The following is a 19,942-nucleotide window of genomic DNA, read 5'->3' as shown; positions in this document are numbered from 1 at the left end:
CTATTTGCAGCCATTAGCCTTCGCTTATGCGTACCCTCACTTTTAGCCTCTACTCTTATGCTTCTCTGTGCGTCGAACAATACCTTGACACCTCAGTGCAGAGGGTACAGAGAACCCCATGAATTTCAACATCTATAGTCTGGAAAACCCTTGGGAGGCACCCCGCGTAGTCCTGACTAAGCCTTGACCCTTGAAAAACTTTTTCTCTTTTCTTCTCTTCTTGTGGCAACGGTCTTGCAGACGCAGATAAGACGCAACACAGGAAGCGTAGCAAGGGACCATGAAAAGTACACAAGTACGATTGGCCATCGCAACAAACGCAAAAAGCGAGACTTTGTCCAAGAAAAGAGATCGTCGAGGATACATAAAAGAAAACATAAAGGGCTTTTTTTTGATACGCTTTTTCAAAGTTTCTTCTCATCGGTTACTGGACCTTCTACTTAACCGTCTTCGCGCATCCCATCCCGGCTACATCGGCTTCCCCCCACACACCACTTCTTCACTTTCCACGAAGACCTTCCAACTACTGTACCCACTATGCTTGTCTACCTTGGCCTAGCCGTGGTGGCGGCCATGGCGGGTTTGCTTATCTTGTTGAACTTGATTCCCCATGTCACGGTGCGTTCGTATGGCTGGTTGTCGCTTCGAGGGATATCCATCGAGGTGAACAATACTACTGTCCATGTTGAAAAAGTATCGCTTTGGCTAAACATATGGCGGTCTCAGCTTGAACCGTACCGTATGATCCATGTGGGGCTTTTTAATGTTTCCGTGCACCAGCGTGAAGACCCCAATGGTGAAGATCAGGACAAGGACTCGCTGCCGCCTTCGATCCCTGAAAACTTGGTGTTTAGGATCCCCAGCTGGGCCTATAACTGGTTGCTTAAGAGCCAGTGGATGAACCAGTTTGATATCCATGTCTTCCGTTGCTCCTTGCACCATGACGCTGTGAGTGCAGACTTGTCTGCCCACTTTGACTATATCCGTGTTCACAATCGGTATGACGATAAGACAAGCGACTATAGGTTCAGTTTGTCGATTATGGACGGGTACTTGTTGAACCTGCGCTCGAAATTGTCGCCAAACGAGAATCTGATCAAGATTTTCAAGAACGTCGTGGTGGCTGTTGGCTCTTCCTTCATCTTTTCATGCTGTTCTAAGGAAAGAGGCAAGATGATTGTGGAACTCAGCGATTTCTTCTTGCTGGTTTCCATTTCCAACCCTTACGTCACCCCAATCACTGGTCTTACACCTGCCAAACCTAAAAAACAGCCAAAACAGACTTACGATACCTCTGATAGTATCCCCATGTTGAACCAGTTCGTTAAAGCGTTTGCTATTGCATCTTCAGTGGAGCTTCGTGTGGAAAACCTAAAAGCTGAGTACGAAAACATCACCGTGGACGTCTCCAGTATGCTTGTTTCCCTCAGAAGAGAAAAGTCATACAAACTCAACACCATGGCCGAGGCCTCCACCTACGTCAACTCCCTTCGACTCTACAGTTCCGAAACCAAGTGTGTTGATATTCCTTCCCTCACCTATTTATTCGAATGTGACATGTCTGACTTGTTTAGAGCTTACGAGGAGGGCAACACGGCTAATTTCCACGTCGACATCAACACCAGTCTCGATCTTACCCATCCTTCCTTTGACATTTACTTTGACCAGATCGAGGACCTCATGGCCATGCTTAAACTGTCCAGTTCGAAGTCTAAACATACAGCGGAGCAGGAACAGAAACCTTTCTTGGCTGTGCCATTGAGTAAATACCTCCGAAAGATGAGGAAGACATCGGTTAAACTCGGTATTTCAGACACAAGAGTCAGTCTTCACCTTCCAGCCATGAACCTGACGGAGTTTGTTCGTTCCTCTGTGAATAATGTCACTGCCACTGCAAACATATCGTACTTTTTGACCAAGTACTCTTCTAAAGAGCTTGGAAAGATTCTTATGCTCAACCTTCGTCCTGAAGACCCACCATCCTCGCTTAAAGCATTTGCAAAGTTGAAAAACTTGGTGGTTGACATTGAAGAGAACCAGCTCATTGCTACGAAATTGAACGTCATGGCTGCTTACTGTCTTAATACTCATAGAGTCAAAATTAAGGTGTTCAGTAAGAGATTAGTCACAAGATCTGTCAATGATATGATTTTTTACGTTGTTCGTCGTTTGAGAGATAGTCATATCAAGCACTATAACGATATGTTACAAGATATGATGGAATCTGAGACAACTACCGACCCTGATGCCTCCGAGCACGAATGTGAGGACGAGCCTGAGGTGGAATACGTTGATTTCGTTGATTTACTTCCAGAATGTATTACACTGGCTTCGTTCCGTGCTACTGAATTGCACGGCACCATTATCTGCAAAGATGGTCTTCCCTCTCATAAGGTTGAAGGCGACGAACCTGATCAGGAACTAGATATGGCCGATTTCAGAAGAGGTGTTTCTGTTGTTATCACCGGCTACTACTTGGATTTCGATAGAAGCGATCAGGATTTCTACTCTGGAGCAAAAAAGACCGAAGTGTTTGTCTTGAGTGAATATGCCGCTAAAGTGTTGCACACTAATATTTCAGATGAACAGAATGACCTGGGCAACGAGGTTGAGTTCAGCGATTTACTGAGTATTGAATCTTTCGGTGACGACAGACTTGGAGGCGAAGACTTTTCTCCAAAGCAGCGCCAGGTTTTGGATATCAAGAACATCAAGGTCAGGACCGAACCAGAAACTACAGATAAGTTGATCTTGACGATCCCAGAAGCTGATGGAAAAGCCGATATGTTTCTCATTTGGTGTATTTTCTATGCAAAGAGCTTGCTCAAACAGTTTCAACCCACAGTCAAGGTCGAATACACCAAAGATGATCTTAGGCGTCTTAAAGGTACCCAGAAGAGAATCAAGCTTGATGTTCATGTGGAGTCGGCTGCTATCAAGGTCCTGCTTCCTAACGATACCGACACTTTGCTTGAAATTGAGACTCTTGCCGTCACTGATGCTTCCAACAGCCCTTCGTTTGATCTTAAAAACTTGAGACTTTACGTTGTCCATCCAGCAACCGAAGCCTGGAGCAGATTGGTTTCCATCCACAGAACGCAGTCCTCTTTAGGTGAGCTTCTCCAGGAAACTTGTTCTGTGAAGTCTGCAAGCATTAAGATATATGTTCCATTCAGGTACTTGCTTTACAAGGTCATCGATAATGTCATCACCATGGTCAAGGCCACTAAGCAGATCAAGTTTAACTTCGATAAGTTAAGTAACGGTGACCATGACTTCGAAAGAATCATGCCAGAAGCAAAGCCTGCTATCTTGTTCCCTAAGATCAGATGGTATGCTGACAAATTCAACCTTTCACTTGAAGAAGACATCTTTGAGACTGAACTCGGTCTTATTTACCAGTTAGGACGTGTGGAGCGTGTCTTGAGAGAAAAGAAATGGTTGAAATTCGAAGAAGAAGCCAAGAAGATCAGAGAGAAGGTTCATTCTTCTTCAGTTGAGCTCGACGAGGATGCAGTTCTTGACAAGAGTCGTTTCATCAGAGATAGCAAGGGAAACAAACACCCGCCACGTCATTTCAAGAGTCATTTTGCCAGTACTTTACGCCATGGGTTCAAGCATCTGGATAAGAACAGCCGAACCAATTCTGACTACCTGAAGACAGAAACTGCTGACAATAGTGAAAGTGGTGATACTGAGTTCTCAAAAGAAGAGGCCGAGGCCCAGATCGAAGAGGCAAGACAGAAAGTCATGGAGGAGATTTCAGCTTCTTGGATCACCAACTTCAACAGAATCAAGCGTGCTAAGTATGCCAAGGCCAGACGTATCAAGACGAAGGTGGCCGGCTACGACCGTATCAATCCAATGATGGGTAAGAAGTATAACATCCAGAAGCTGGCTCCTGGATCTCCAATTATGTCGGTCGCTTTCACCAACTTTGACTTGACGCTTAACAAGGCTGATATTGACGACGTCGATGAGTTCTTGAGGGTCTACGGTAAAGGCCAGCCTAAGCTTGACTACTCCATTCTTGTTCCGTTGTACATTCGTCTCAAGGCAGCTTCTTTCCACGTTTCGCTTAAGGATTACCCATTGCCTATGATTAATTTCCCACCTAGCGAGAAACCAGGTGCTACTATTATGGACTTGCTGGGTAATCTTGTGATCAACGAGAAGTTAGTACACCGCAAGGAAGAGATGAGACACATTTATGTCCCATTCACTGCTGCTACGCTCAAGGAGAAGTCCGTGGAGAACTTCTACTCGGTGCATGTTCCACGTACGCTTACTCCAGTGAAGGCCATGTTTGATATTTCTTGTTCTGTTGATACCGAAAGAGCTTGTATCATCAACTGGTCTAAATCGTACCTGGCGGCCATTCTGAGTGCAGCTGGCGCTCTCGATAACTTTACGAAGCCACAGATTGATGATTCCCCAATTGGCTTTTGGGATAAGTTAGCTCTTATCATGCACGGAAAGCTTCGTTTCGATATCCCCAACGAATTGTGCCTTCAAATCAAGAGTTCTTCTGATCCATATGGTGTCATTGGTAAAAGTGCAGGTTACATGTGGTCTTGGAAGCATGGCGTTGAGCTTATGTTCAATTACACGGGAGACCAAAAGGAGTTCATTATACTTGATTCTTATGATTTCGTATTTGGTGTTCCTGATTGCTCTTATGCTCATGGCTTGGCCTGGGGATCTGGAGACGAAATGGAGGAGCAGAACGAAGATCTCGATGACAACACAACTTTCCAGAAGAAGGTGATGAAGTTCTCTTCCGACGAGAAGGTCAGATGGACACTTGGTGTGCTTTTTGAAAGAAACGAAGACCCCAAGTGTCGTGAAGTGAGCGCTGACCATAAGAGAACCGACGAATTCAGACCCCATTACGATGTCTTCGTCACTAGTCCTGATTTCGATTGGCATCCAGATTCTTATGAAGGTTTCAGATCTGACTACTTGCACTTGGCTTTAGGTGTGAAGTCGGTGTCGAAGAAGGGCAACAGTCATAATACCGCTTACTTGACTCCTGTGGCTTTTGCATACTTCTTCTATTGGTTCCTGTCCATGTCGGACGTTGTTTCCATGCCTGTTCGTCAAGGTAAGCTATTCAACCAAACGGCTCCCGAGACCTCTGTCAAAATGAGTCTTCATTTGGTGACATTCAAGTACCAGCTTATTTTGGAACCTCTTACCGTCAGTCACATGTACACCACTTATGAAAATCTGGAGGACGGTCCTCGTGTTGTTGTCACTGGACTCAAGGGTAAGAGTGACAAGTGCCATATTGATTTGCATTCGAGAAAGGAAGTCGTCAGGTATGTTAACGAGAAGTTGGGCATTGACAAGAAGGTGCATACCATGAAGCTCCATCTAGGAGAAGTCACCGTCACCAATGCCGATATCAGAGCTATAAAGGCCACTTTCAAGGACCCTTCAGTCCGTGGTCATATCATTGCATACTACACGAACCAGTTGGAGGAGCCCTTGGATGTTGAAAAGTACCACGAAGAGCTTGCCAAGAGAATGCGTACACTTAGGTCTTCCAGCTGGACTCGTACCATTCAATGTGATCCAGAAGACTTTGGTTGGCTTGATCAAGATGACTTTGTGGAGCTCGAGTCAAGAGAAGAACTTTCTCCGGATCCTACTATTGTTGTTGTTCCTTTCTTCCATACTCCAAGGTTCACCTATTTCAGAGAATTCACTTTGGAAAGAGAGCCACACAAGTATCCATTTGGCCACGAACCTTCCCATACATGTTACATTGGCGGTGAGAGCCCTGATAAGGTTCAGGCCGACTTGTTGAAGCAAAGAGCTTCTGTTTTGAAGAATGAGATCAAGGGCCATCAAGAAGAACTTAAGAAAATGCAGAAGGCTGGTGAGACCAATCCAGTCGACAGAGAGCGTCTTGAGAAGGAGATTGCTGAAGGTGAACATAGAATGGTTGTTGTTCACGATATCTTCCAGGACTGTGCTGATTCAGCTGGCGACGATTTGTTTGATCAAGAGAAAGAAGAGCTTGGAGAAGAAGCCGAGGAGAAAGAAGAGGACAGAAATGAAGAGAACGAGGAGGCCGAAGATGATGTGGAGGAATTTCCAGGGAAAGAAGAAGAAGAAGAGAGGAATGGTGAAGCCGAGCCAGAAGATTTCTTTGTTGATCCTAGCGAGATGTTAAGACGGAAGTCCAACACCCAATCCTTATACTCAGGCTTCAAGTCCATGGACCAAGCTCAAGAGATCACTGCCGAGGATTCCGAACTCAGTCAGTTCCACAACCGTTTCTTGTTCCACAATGTTCGTTTGAAATGGAACAACAAGGTCAGAAACCTCGTTACTGGATACATGTTTTTGATTGGAGCCAGACGTACCGAGACTCTCATGATGTCGAAGAAGGCAGTTGACCTTATTGAAAACATTGCTGAACAAAACCGTGAAAAGGACAACGAGTCCAAGAAGTCTGTCAATCCTGAAGATGAAGCGTTCAAGCTGACATTCCAGAACTCGGGAGATGTTATTCAAGACTTTGAAGAGTACCTTAATGAATTGTCTTCAGACCAACACGAAATGGAATACAAGTTTCTCATTAAGTTCATTCGTCCTCAGATCCAGCTTGAAAGTGAAATTGATCCAAATTCTTCTATGGCCGTGACATCGCAAGACATTGAAATGCGTATTCTTTCTGAAAACATTGCTGGTACAGACGATGTCATGAAGGATAGTAATTCAGATGAAGTGAACGCTGTTGAGTCTCGTCACGGTGTGCTTTTCAGAGATATGCAAGCTTTCGTTTTCCATAAAGATAACTTCACTGAAGAGTACGACAGTCCTTATGGAGACTTATCCAAGAAGAAGGCATGGCCCCCATGGGTGGACTACGAAGCATGTATGAACTCTACATGGCTTAAGGATGATCTTGTGGTTGAAAGGACATCTATGGCGTTGATTGTCAAGAAGCCTAACTTCTTGTCGATGGAGTACAATACGAATTTGCATGCGGACGAGCTTACCGTCCACTTGGCTAAGGTTGTGGTCAACGCTACTTCTGAACAGTACTCGTCTGTGTACTACATTTTGCTCAACCTTCTTTTGGATAGCAAGTCTGCTAAGGAACAGCTTCACCAGAGACTTGACCAGATTATTGAGCTTTCTGGTTTGGAAGAAACTGATGGTTTGGCTGACAGAGTGAAGCTTCTTCAAAACAATATCCACGTGTGTCAGACGATTCTTCTTTCTTTGACCGATCACAAGCTAAGCAAGGAGGAGGTGAAGGGTAAGGCTCATGTTGAAATGGAGATGGATAAGATGTTTGTTCAGCTTGCCATTATCACCCATTCGCTTAGGTCTGCATCATCTCAGAATAAGGGTAATGGCGGTGTTGGAAAGTACTGGAACATCTATGCTGACCAGGTTATCTGGCATCTTTTCGAGAAACCTAATAAACCATTGGTTGATTTCGCTCTTGCTCCTTCCAAGTTCCAGCGTGTGGATATGGTTGATGGTTCTAATACCAACCGTGTGGAGATCTCCATGATGCAAGGTTTCAACTTACGTCAAAACGCTTTTTACCCTGACATGATGCTGCCTTTGGTTGACCATCCATCTTACAAGAAGAACTCGCCAGTTATTGAGATGACCTGGAAGATGCTTAGTCGTGTGGGAGGAATCAGAATTATGAAAAACGCCAGATTGAAATGTCAGCTGGCCAGTGTTCAGCTTGACTTCGATACTGCCCAGTTGCTTCTTGATTATCTCTTCCCTCTGGACCAGAAACATGCTGAACATGGCAAGCCTGGAACCAGCAATGGTAAGGAAGAGCAAAACAGTGACGAAAGTACCAGAGAAGGAAGTGACGATGTTAGTGAAGATAAGGCTGAATCAGAAGTGGAGCTGGATGACGAGGAAAGCAGCAGCAGTGGTAAGTCGAGGTCTATGAGCAGCTCGATCAATCCATTCAGAAAGATGATTGCCAGAAGAACAGGAAATGGAACTCCAACCAGCAGTACTCCAAGCTCGCCAAAGTCGCCAAAGTCGTCAAAGAGTCCAACCAGAAGCTCTATGGAAGATACGAGCAGTGTGGATTCATCATCTCGCTTGTCTTCTTCCGACCTTCCTTCGCTTAACTCTGACACGAGAAGGGCACTTGGCATGAAGAAGAAGACTGACCAGAAGGACGAAACTGCCGACGACCTTTCCATTATCATGCAGCGTTCCTCCAAATTCTTTGTCATTGACGAGATTGAGCTTGAACCTATTAAGCTTCGGATCAGTTTCAAAGCTCCTAAACATCTTAACATTATTGACGTTCACAAGCTCTTGCTTTCCATTCCAAAGTTGCATTACGAGTATAAGACTTGGTCTGGTGAGGACTTTGTTCTCCAGTTGAAGAAGGAAGTGATCCGTATTATCTTGTCTCATACTGGTAAGATTATCGGTAACAAGTTCAAGCATAGGGACAGAAAGGTGAACAGACGTCCACTCAAGCAGATCAGAGACTTCACGAAATACGTTTCGATTGAAGAATTGCAAGAAGAGGAAGGTGAAAATGGGTTAACTGAACAGCCATCAATCCGGAGCAATTCGACTACAAGGCTATCTGCAATTGTTTCAGAGCAATCTAGGAAGAGCTCCCCGTCCCGTTCAAAGTCACCACAATAACCAGATAAACGATATAACATGTATTTATAGGTCTTCATTGGAAGACAAAAGAATAGACAATTATGATAAGTTCATTGTATTCGCTGGTGGAATGGTACAAGTATTTGCACTACAGCTTGCCCAGATCATAATATGTGTTCAAGGTTTGGTAGAAAATCGAACGAATGAATGTCTACGAAGGAGGATCTGGTATATCTGGTACAAGTGTATCTCTTAGAATCGAGAGAAAATACGAAGTAAACATTTCGATGACAACCCATGGAACCCATTGAGTCCAGCAATGTATGTATTAAAGCTACAGAATAGAACGTCCTTAGCCTTTCAGCTAAGTAAACCTCTAACAATCCAAAATGCTTATCAATACCCAAATACGGCCATCAAGAAACAGGGAAATATTATTTAACACAGTCCAGATAAAGCGAAGCACTTATAGTATTGGACTTTCCTATCCTTGTCCTCAGCCTTAACAAGCCTCATATATAAGTATCACCCAACAGAACAACCAATTAACTAAAAAGCTGATCTTAAATGACCTTCCCAAGTGCTTAGTAGCCCTAATTCCAATAAAACAAGTCCCATTCGCCAATACCTAGTGTTGTCCACTTCGTCACTGCCTCTTACCCCAGTTTGCAGCCATTCTACAACCTCTACACTCTCACCAACTAACCACCACTGTTCCACGCTCAACACTACCCAAACTCCCCAAAACCTCCTCAAACACACCAACACCCAAAACTCACACATTACCACAAAAACCTTCCACCGTCCCTTCGTCACACCTGTTCTCTACTTTTGTACCTCTTCTCTCGCAGCCAGTACTCACCAAACCCCCACCATTTCACGACACAGCCTTGTAAACAAGAAAATAAAAATACCACCAGAATCTACAAAACCAGTAGAATTCAAATATATACATCCTTCTACCCATATATGTCTTGGGGCTGGGGAGGTGGACCCTGGTGGGTTGCCAAGCACCAGGTGCACCCTTGCACCACACGCTTCAAGGGCATGCAGCCGATTATCAGTCCAACCTAAATATACCCTTAGTCACCGCTTCCAATTGCCCACAGCAAAACCATAAAAGATGGCTTTTTTTGAGGCCCTCAAAGACAAGGCCGTCAACACGTTCAACCAGGTGCTCGACAGGGCCCCGGCAAACGGTCTTTCCAAAGATGAGGCCTTTTGCAGAGAACATAACCTTCCAGACGGAGAGGTGGTGCTTGATGAGCTGGCGGTGGAGATCAGTTGCAAGCCTGAAAACTCTAGGGAAGCTTATAATGTGCTGTATCCACAGGGAAGGATTTACTTGACCCAGCATTACCTTGTGTTTCGGGATGTGTTTGATAGGAGGAACTGTTCGTTTGTTATTCACCTTAGTACGGTGAAGAAGGTGGAAAGGCTTCCTACGAGTTCGTATGGGTTTGCATTGTCGCTTGCTACGCATAGCAGGATCAATATTAAGATTTACTTGGTGGGGTTGCGTTCGGAAAGTGAACGGTTCTCGTCCCAGTTGAAGATGTCCCTTAAGAAGAACTTGCCAAATGTCAAGAAGCTTCCTCCGTTTATCCAGACATGCTACTCAGAGTACCTTTTGGCGAAGAATAAGGTTAGTAATGAAAAAGTGGAACATATGCCACCGGGCGGTTTGGGCGTGAAATTCAAGTTTCCCGGTGACGCCAGAGCTAATAGAGATAAGACCAAGATGAAGTTGTGGTTTGACTTGTTCCGCGTGGACGGCCGCAACTTGTCGCTTATCAAGACGCCAATGTTCTATAAACTTGTCCGTGTGGGTCTCCCGAACAGACTTAGAGGCGAGATCTGGGAATTGTGCTGTGGTTCTATTTACCTTAGGCTTGAACATACCGATGAGTATGAGAAGCTTCTTAAAGATAACGAGGGGAAGAAATCTGTTGCAATTGAGGAGATTCAAAAGGATTTGAACCGTTCGTTGCCTGAGTACGCTGCGTACCAGGATAAGGAAGGTATTGACAGGTTGCGTAGAGTGCTTACCGCTTACTCATGGAAGAACCCGGATATTGGCTACTGCCAGGCCATGAACATCGTGGTGGCGGCTTTGCTTATCTATATGTCTGAAGAGCAAGCTTTCTGGTGTCTCAATGTTTTGATCGACCGTGTTGTGCCAGGTTACTACTCGAGAACCATGTATGGTACATTGCTTGACCAGAGAGTGTTTGAATCGCTTGTGGAGAACTCTATGCCTGTTCTCTGGAACCATATTTCCAAGTACGATATCCAGCTTTCTGTCATCTCCCTTCCATGGTTCCTTTCATTGTACTTGACATCCATGCCGTTGGTATTTGCATTCCGTATCCTTGACGTGTTCTTCCTTCAAGGCCCCAAGACGCTCTTTCAGGTTGCATTGGCTATTCTTAAGCTCAATGGCGAGGAACTCTTGAAAGCAGAAGATGACGGTACCTTCGTTTCCATCCTCAAAGAGTACTTCCTAACCTTGGACCAGTCTGCTCATCCTACCTCCACAAACCCAAAGTTTAATCAGGTCACAAAGTTCCAAGAATTGATGGTCACCGCTTTCAAGGAGTTTTCTGTCATTAATGAAGAGGTTATTGAAAGACACAGAGCCAAGCATAGAAACACCATCTTCCTGAGCATCACCACATTCGTCAAGAGAACAGAGTTAAGAAACTTACCCAAGACATCCAACTTGACTCAGTCAGACATCTCGTTACTATACGATAGATTCTATTCAATTGTTACCTCCACCATCACTGTTGGTACAGGCTCCTCTGAAATGCATTTTGATGCATTCAAAATATTCATGCAGCAAATCTGTGACTGGGTAGAATCAGAACCTACTGAAGACGCGGCCAAGCAGGAGGCATTCTTGAAGAGGCTTTTCATCAAGTGGGATTCAAAATGTGAAGGTTCACTCTCATTGGCTGACTTAGTTGTTGGCTTGAACAAACTCTTAGAGCCCGATTTGCTTACATCCATATCAAACTTCTTCTCGCTCTACAGTGACGAAGACAAGGTTGACCGTGAGGGTATCTTGACCATTTCTGAAGATTTGCTTTACATTACATCGCCATGGAAGAAGGGTCTTCTCCTAGATTCGCTCACAGAAACAGCGATTGAGAATGCCATCGCTGACGAGCTCTACAAGAAACAAAAGGAGATGGGTAATCCAAACGGCGAAGGTATTCAAATACCACAAACTTTGACATTGACAAGCAAAGGATCGAGAATATGCAGCTCGAAAGATACTTATCTGCTGCCAGCACATTTATTCAAAGAGCATTTGAGTATGCTCAACCGGTCGAAGATGAAGAATTGCTCATTGAGGAACTCAAGATTGATACTACAATCACGAGCAATGCCGCCTTGAACCCCAATACTCCTGTTTACCTTAACTTGCCTACATTTAGAATGGTGGTGTTAGCCGATGAAACTTATGAACTTTTCTTCAGCGATACATTCCGTGGTTCTTTCCATATTGACAAGCCTCTTGATTCCAAGGCCAACACTATGAGAAACTTGAGAGATATGTTCGATGGTATTCTTGCCGATGGCCGTGAGGTTGCTAAGAAGGTGCGTCGTCGCATGGATTCTGCTGCCACTCCTCCTCATCACAGTGACGCTTCATCTCTTAAATCTGGTAAATCATCGAAAGTCCAAGAGGAAGAAGAGGAGAGAGATGATGATTTTGGTGTTATTGATATTGACGAACACGACAAGAACCTCGTGCTTGGAGCCGAAGCTCAAGTTATGGTTGGCTCAGTCAACAACACCAGAGAGGAAGAGGATCGTATTGCATCGCTTAAGAAAGCTGAAGCGGCGGAGAATCGTAAAAAGCAAAATAATGACGGAAATCTCATTGAATTTGAGACATGATACCACCTTACGAAAAGAGAGAAAAAAAAAAATAGATATTTGATTAAACGTACGATTAAATGGAATCTAGAGTGTGTAGGAATTAAATGGTCATCTAGTTCTTTCCGAATAATTTCTTCAAGAACTTCTTCTTCTTTTTTGGTTTCTTTTCTTCCAAAGCTGGATCCACCTTGGGTTCTCTCAACGTAGTAATAGGTCCTTCTTGAACAGGAGCTTGCTCCTCCAGATCACGGAATCTAGAACGGAAACCACCACCTTGAGCTGGCTTGACATTGTCTTCCTCATCAGAATCAGCAATTCTAGATCTGAAGCCCTTGAAACCTCCGCCTCTTTGCTCGTGAGAGCGAGCAGCAGGTTGCTGCTGCTGTGGGGGCTGTTGTTGTTGCTTTTGCTGTTGCTCGAGTTGAACAATTTGCTGTGCTTGTTGCTGTGCTTGTTGTTGAATATTGGCATGAGCTGTGGTAGCAGCGGCAGCGGTGAGACCGCCCTGCTGAGCTCCTTGCTGACCAGCATCATGTCTGAGCGTAAAGCGATGTTTACCGTTTCTTTGTGGTGGCTGGTGGGCAGTATTGTTCTCAGCCTTGCCTTCTTCTGAACCCTTGTTGAAAGATGACTCTCTCTTCAATGGATGGGCAGTAGAAGCTGGTCTGTTGTTAGCTTTAGCAAACAATTCAGCAGCCTTAGCCTTAGCAGGAGAGTGGTAGTTTGGACCGTTGTATGGATGAGGAGGAAGACCCTGAGGCTGCGAACTCTTGAAAGTACGGCTGCTCATACCACCTCCAGTTGACTGGCGATTGTATGATGCATCAGAGGTTGTTCTAGGTCTGAGGGAACGGTCAGAAAGACCACCCTGCTGTTGCTGCTGTTGTTGGTGATGCTGTTGATGTTGTGGAGGGTGCTGAGTCTTTCTAAGCGTCGTAGCAGAGAGCTTTTGAGCATGCACTGGGGAACGAGGAGGACCAGGATGAGCATGATGCTGTGGACTGAGAGAGTCGTTTTCATTAAGCTGGCCAGATGACAACTTGGAATTGAGTCTTGTGTTCTCGGCAGTTGTCAATGACAAGTAAGCTTGTTGGGCTGGACTGACATTGGCATTGGAGTTAGAGTTGTTGTTCAAGGCATAGGTGGATCTGGAGTTCTTCATAGCTGACTTGATAGGTCTAGAGTCGCTGCTGCTACCACTCTTGATGGAAGAAGCCAAACCAGCAGCATTAGGTGGGTGGGCAAGAGTGTCAACTTGTGGCTCATCCTGGATGATCTCTGGAGTTGGATCAAACTTAGGAGTAGTAGATTCAGAAATCGAATCAACATCATTAGGCAAGGCAATGCTATCTTTACCATTGCCATTGAGTCTAGACTTGACTTGCTGTGCAAGGGTTGGCGATTCAGTCTCATTTGGAACTTCAACAATACCAAATTCGTCTTCCTCAGATCCGCCAGCGGCGCCCAAGGCAGCATAGTTCTGGATAACATCATCAGTATCAATTTCAGCAGCAGTAACCGTCACAGCGTGGGTGACACTGGCGTCATCAAGGGAGTAAGTGCTGGTGACATCTTCCTCTTGATCACCAATGGAAGTAGGCAACTTCTCAGGGTTCTTGCCAGCCTTCTTCTGCTCAAACTCGTCAACAGCAAATGGAACAGGCTCAATAGGCACCTCCTCATCGTCAGTGGACTGGGCCTGTGGAGCGTCGTCATTAGCCTGAGGCTGTGGAGTATCATCAGGAAGATCATTAAGGGTAGGAGCTTGAGGCTTAACAGGATGAGGAGCATCAAGGGTAGTGGAAATGCTAGTAGGAACGCTTTCCACTGGGTGAGGAGAGGTCTGGCGGGAAGGCAGACGAGAGTAAGATTCCTCTTCCTCACGAAGTCTCTCAAGCTCAGCCCTGTGCTTTTCATTCTGAAGTCTCAATTGCTTAAGTTGCTCATACTCCTTACGCTGGGACTCCAACTTGGCAGCCAATTGTCTCTCTTCATCAATCTGGCGTTGCAATTCAGCAGCAGCCTTGGATTGCTCAGAAGGCTCCAATTCAGCGCTTTCATCAATCTTAGAAGCAGCCAAAGTGGATCTCTTCGAAGTCACTCTCTTCTGGCCAGTGTTCTGAGCAGTAAGAGAGCCTGATCTAGAAGGCGATTTAGGAATCCGGGAAAGCAGGTTATTCCTCGAACTAAGCAGACCAGCACGGTTAAGCGAAAGACCCGAACGCATAGAGTTCGACCGGGCAATGGCCTGTTTCATAGAAGTCTCGGGCACCTCCACCACCTGAATACCATTAGGCGTAGGCACATACTTCTTGACCATCTTGACCTGTTGCTGTGGAGGCAGGTGAGAAAGCTTCAAGTCCCGAAGCTGGGCCCGGTTGCTATAGTGGGCGTCAGCGTCCCTGCCCATCTCTTCAATCTGGGAATCAGTAAAGCTATCATCCACAGAATACTCCACCCTAGGGGTAAAGCTATGTCTGTCACTCGACGTCGAGCCCCTTCTATAATGATTTGGGGTGCTTGTCGACCGAATAGAGTTACTTTGCAACGAAGGCGATCTCTTCAAAAGACTGCCCAGAGAGCCAATGGCAGGAGGTTTCTGGTGAATAGCGTTATTCTGGGCCGGAGGCAGTTTCTTGCCAATAGTCAACGCCGCCGCCATGGCGCCATTGTCTGGATGGTGAGTCGAGGCCAGGTACCCGACCCCAGTATAAGCGACAGAGTTTCTGGATCTTCTTTTACCGAACATTGGGGATGGGAGGTTAAGAAGGCAGAAGTAGTAGGGTTGCGACTAAGAAGTAGCAATGTCTCATATATAGCCCGGGTAGCAAAAGGTTGCGGTGCGCGCACGACCAGTGGTGGAACCCCCAGGCCCTACAAACAGCAATCCCAGGGCGTTGAAGGATCCAGGTTTTGTGATTATTTTGGGAAAAAGGTAAAAGGCAGTAAAGCAGCCAGTATCTGGCTGCCTTGGACATCTTCTGACTCTGTGACGCCGCATTGACGTAACGAAGGTTTGTAGTGCAGGGAAGGCGCAGTGCCGAGTAGCCGGTTACAGGAGGTTTGTGGAAGGTTGAGGTGAATTTTGTGATTTGGAGGTGGAGGAGGGAGGAAAAGTTGATTTTGGGATTCAGTGGGGGAAGGCGGTTTTATTGGTACCGTTTTTATTGGATTTCGTTGGCTGGTGGGCGAAATGAATGGGGGTTGCTGAGGTAAGATGTGGCTAGTGAAGACTGGTGAATGGCTGCGAAAAACAGGATTCCCATGCGGGCTGAGACATTGACAGGAAGGGGAAGAGGGTGGAAGTGAAAGGGAGGGGGAGGAAAGGGGTGGAAGTTGGGAAGATTTGGGAATATAGTGGAGAGGAGGGACTTGGGGGATTTGGTTTGAGATCTGGGGCTTTGGTGGTGGAGGTGTTGGCTCTGGAGGGGGATATTAATAGATACGTTGATGGGTGTTTGGTGATGGGCGTGAATATGCGTGGTTTTGAAGAACGCGTCGTGAATGGACGGGAGTTCTATCTGGTGGGAGTGGCATTTGGTGGGAGCTAAGTGGTTGGGGTTGGGGTGAAAGGGGTATGGTTTAGGTTGGTGATGTTAAGCGGGATGGATATAGAGGAGTAGGTTTGGTAGAGAAGGGGGAGTTGTGGTCTACTGGAGTCCGTGAGAAGAAATGTGACATTGTCTGAACGTTCATACACTATACTTTTTGATAGCAGGATGATTGGAGGCCGTCAGGAGGAAGATCTCAGGTTACTACTTTGACGACTTCATCGTGTTATTTGATAGACCCTTGGAACTATGTACATCAAGGGGATCACGCGTAGAGAAATACCGAAAGACGCTATCCTTGGGTAATTGTCTGTTCTTCTGGAGCTTTCATCCATCCCTGGAGCTTTCGTTTCGGGCATGGAAACATGGTAGTGTCTCTTGTAGATCGCTAGCAGGAACAGATATCTTGCACCACAGCATAAAGTCGAGTGTTTAAAGTTCAGTCATTCAAATTCGCCGTTTAAGCAAAAAACTGTCGATTCTTGGATCTGGAGACTGAAGTAGGGCATCTATGGCACGCCATGTTATACTTAATGACCTGTTCCTGCTGGACAAACAGCAAGTCCCCAGGGTAGCCTCACCGATAGTACTATCGCTTCTATAAGGACCCTGTGGTGGACTCTGTCCCATGTACAACCCCGTAGTCTACCGACTGCGCTGGCATATGGACTATACTCTTCCAAGCCCAGTATATCAGCCATCACCCATCAACCATCAACCTTACCACCATCAACCCCGATAAGCCCACCTGGTTGCTCACCCACATCCTCAACGCACAGCATACCTCCTGGCCTGGTCGAGCCCTAGCAATCTGTACAACCACAACCCCGTGGCCTGGCCACTGGCCACCACCAACCGAAGCATTGGCCTCACTGTAAGCAAAAAGCCACTCCACATGAACCCCTGAATAAGCGGCATAAGTATCTGGTCCTTGATAACTGCAAATATAACAATTCCAGGCGTGATAGGTCCTATAGGTTTGAGATCAGAAACCTTATCTTCAGCATCCTCGTCGTCCACGTTCTCAAGCTCCTTGTCAGACAATGGCGCCACTTCAGCACCAGCATAGGCGTGAAGCGAACGCAAGAACGACTGTTCAAAACGTAAATCTGGAATTGGGATCTTGGGTGGTCTGCTCATGGAAGAATGAAGAGTGTTGATAGTATACGACTGAAGATGAGTTGAGTGCGAGTGCGTATATAGTAAGTGGGGAGGCAGTCAGTGGAAGGAAGAAAGGGCCAGAAATAGATATTAAAATGGTGGTAGGAGTTGGGAGGGTGGTAGGAGGAGGTGAGGTTGGGTTTACTTGGATTTGGGGTTTATTTGGGTTTGTGGTGGTGGATATGCTGGCTGCTTCTAATGTAGTACTACTGTTTGCAGCCATTAATGGGGAGTGTTGGATGGAGGTTAGTAAAAACCATGAGTCCACATGGAAGTTGGTAAAGGATAATGAAACCTTTGTTTATTATCAAAGAGCAAAACTGCCATTGATGATAATTATCGAATAGTTAGGATTTTGATGTGGATAGTGCTACACTATAGGTACTACTGTCACTTATACTAGGTAGATGAGGACCATAAGTATTTCCAGAACCAACCTAATTATACACCCAAAAGTTACATTTCTCCCTTTTACTGACCACAACTATAGCAGAACCACCTTCCATAACCTTCCTCCTAGTCTTCTTCTCCTGGTAACTATCCATCACTAGCTCGTCTATGGGTCCATTCAATGGCTGCGAAAACCATATACTGGGGTCTTCCCAACTTTCCACCACCACCAACGAGAACCAACATAAACATACTTCCCTGGACCCCCTAACCCTCAGTAAACACCCCCTGCCACTCTTCTTCCTTTCTTTATCCATTTTTCAGTGAAAGCTGGGGACCTTCTGCCAACACCCGTGCACCATACCAACCACATCAAACAAATCTTCACCGACAGTTCACCTCATCCACCTGCCCTTCTTCCTTCACAGCTAAATCACCACATCATGGAAGTAGACTCCGAAGATCAAGGTCCCAGGGTCACCATCAGACAAACGGAGAGGGACCACGTGGATTTCATCCTCAAGGGCGTGGATCTCGCCGCAGCCAACTCGTTACGAAGAACCATGTTGGCTGAATTCCAACGCTAGCTATTGATATCGTGGAAATCGACGTCAACACGTCGGTGCTTGCGGATGAGTTTTTGACCCACCGTTTGGTTTGATCCCGCTTGTGTCTGAAGGGATCGAGAACTTGTCTTACTCCAGAGATTGTACTTGTGATCAGTACTGTCCCAACTGCTCAGTCAAACTTGAGCTCACAGCGAAATGTGACAGCGACTCGACCATGAACGTGTATGCTTCTGATTTGGCCAAGTTTCACAACGGTTCCAGGCTTGGTGATCCGGTTATTAGAGACCCTGCTCAGAGAGGTCCTCTTATTTGTAAGTTGAGAAAGCACCAGGAGCTTCGTCTTACATGTATTGCCAAGAAGGGTATAGCAAAAGAACACGCCAAGTGGTCTCCATGTTCGGCCGTTGGTTTCGAATACGATCCTTGGAACAAGTTGAAACACACAGACTACTGGTTTGAAGAGGATGCCGATGCCGAGTGGCCCAAGCTGGCAAACTGCGAGTGGGAAGAAGCTCCAGATCCAGAGGCTCCGTTCGACTATAAAGCCAAACCGGCCAACTTCTACGTGGATGTCGAAACCGTGGGTAATTTACCACCTAACGAGGTGGTGGTGAGAAGTATAGAGGTGTTGCAGTTGAAGCTCGCTGGTATTGCCGTGGAGCTCAATAAGGACACAGTCGAAGCCAACAGCGCTGCTGCTGGCGGCTTCACTACATACGGGCGTTCTCCGGGCGGCGGTGCTGGCAACTCTCCTGCAAATGGGTATGCCTACGGTGAAGGCTTCGGCAATCTGGGTTGGTAAAAACACTGTATAAAAAAAATGTAATATAGCCTTGAGAGGAGTTGCGGGCGTAGTTTATACGTTTTTGTTCCATTCAATCACTTCAGAAAGACTCACTAGCGTGCCGCCAAAAACGTCCAATGACGATCCATACGTAAGATCGACCTTCCCTTGACTGAGTTCATTAACAAGAGCCAAATCCAGCGCCAGCTTGGCTCCTCCAGCGTACGTAACCTTCCCTTCAAACCCTGTAGGGCACCATTTACCTAAATTCTCCACCAACTCAGTATCAATGCCCTTACAGAGACCCTCCACGTCAGCAGCATGAATCAAAAACTCGTCACAGTACTGTCCTAGTATCTCAAAAAGACTATCGTCCAATTTGCACTTCGTAATGGTCTGCCACTTATTCGTAGCCACATACCACTCCACCTGGCCATCTTCAATAACCCTCCGACAACTCACGTCCACCACAAGCTTTTCCTTCCCGACTTTAGCAGAAAGCTCAATCAACCTCTCCATATCAACATTATACTCGCCAGACTCGTTTTTCGTGAAAAGCCAGCTTGTCACTATCACATGGCTAGCACCTTTACCAAGCCAGTCCTGAGCATTATCAATGGTGATTCCACCGCCCACTTGAAGATTACCTGGCCATGTAGAGCATGCCAACGCAGCAGCTTCGTCATTGGCTGGATTCGTCCCGAGCTTAATCACATGGCATCCATGGACGTTATGGTCCTTATACAACTGGGCATAGTAAGATGAAGGTTTCGTAGAGACAAAGTTCTCGTCTGCCTTATCCGAAGGCAAAACGTCGTCTTTAGTTAACGTGCCACCCACAATCTGTTTCACCTGGCCTGCATGGATATCAATGCATCCTCTGAACCTTGTCATGGTTAGTTGGTGATAGTAGTTTGTATAGTATGTAGATGAGCATCGCGAAAAGTAGTAGTAGTAACTACCACTGGTTTATC

General features: G+C 45.9%; 5 protein-coding genes across 5 annotated transcripts; 2 read left to right on the top strand and 3 right to left on the bottom strand. All coding sequences in view use genetic code 12, as the record gives it.

Moving 5' to 3' along the window:
• Positions 1–537: 537 nt before the first annotated feature.
• Positions 538–12,531, top strand: GYP2 (Gyp2p; the record flags this gene model as incomplete). The annotated part of the gene is made up of 3 exons (XM_025485210.1): positions 538–8,607; positions 9,746–11,837; positions 11,936–12,531. The coding sequence occupies 3 exons, from the start codon at positions 538–540 to the stop codon at positions 12,529–12,531; spliced, it is 10,758 nt and encodes a 3,585-aa protein (XP_025340141.1).
• Positions 12,532–12,625: 94 nt separating this feature from the next.
• CXQ85_001501 (uncharacterized protein) lies at positions 12,626–15,262 on the bottom strand (the record flags this gene model as incomplete). The annotated part of the gene is made up of 1 exon (XM_025485209.1): positions 12,626–15,262. One exon carries the CDS (start codon positions 15,260–15,262, stop codon positions 12,626–12,628), a length of 2,637 nt encoding a protein of 878 aa, XP_025340140.1.
• A 1,570-nt stretch (positions 15,263–16,832) lies between these two features.
• CXQ85_001500 (uncharacterized protein) lies at positions 16,833–17,204 on the bottom strand (the record flags this gene model as incomplete). The annotated part of the gene is made up of 1 exon (XM_025485208.1): positions 16,833–17,204. The coding sequence occupies one exon, from the start codon at positions 17,202–17,204 to the stop codon at positions 16,833–16,835; it is 372 nt and encodes a 123-aa protein (XP_025340139.1).
• Positions 17,205–18,058: 854 nt separating this feature from the next.
• CXQ85_001499 (DNA-directed RNA polymerase II core subunit) lies at positions 18,059–18,986 on the top strand (the record flags this gene model as incomplete). The annotated part of the gene is made up of 2 exons (XM_025485207.1): positions 18,059–18,083; positions 18,253–18,986. The coding sequence occupies 2 exons, from the start codon at positions 18,059–18,061 to the stop codon at positions 18,984–18,986; spliced, it is 759 nt and encodes a 252-aa protein (XP_025340138.1).
• Positions 18,987–19,040: 54 nt separating this feature from the next.
• Positions 19,041–19,862, bottom strand: CXQ85_001498 (1-(5-phosphoribosyl)-5- ((5-phosphoribosylamino)methylideneamino)imidazole-4-carboxamide isomerase; the record flags this gene model as incomplete). Its single annotated transcript, XM_025485206.1, has 1 exon — positions 19,041–19,862. The coding sequence occupies one exon, from the start codon at positions 19,860–19,862 to the stop codon at positions 19,041–19,043; it is 822 nt and encodes a 273-aa protein (XP_025340137.1).
• Positions 19,863–19,942: the final 80 nt, after the last annotated feature.

The sequence above is a fragment of the Candidozyma haemuli genome, assembly GCF_002926055.2.
Source record: "Candidozyma haemuli strain B11899 chromosome Unknown B_2014730914, whole genome shotgun sequence".
Classification (NCBI taxonomy): domain Eukaryota; kingdom Fungi; phylum Ascomycota; class Pichiomycetes; order Serinales; family Metschnikowiaceae; genus Candidozyma; species Candidozyma haemuli.
This window is presented reverse-complemented; position numbering and strand designations above follow the sequence as displayed.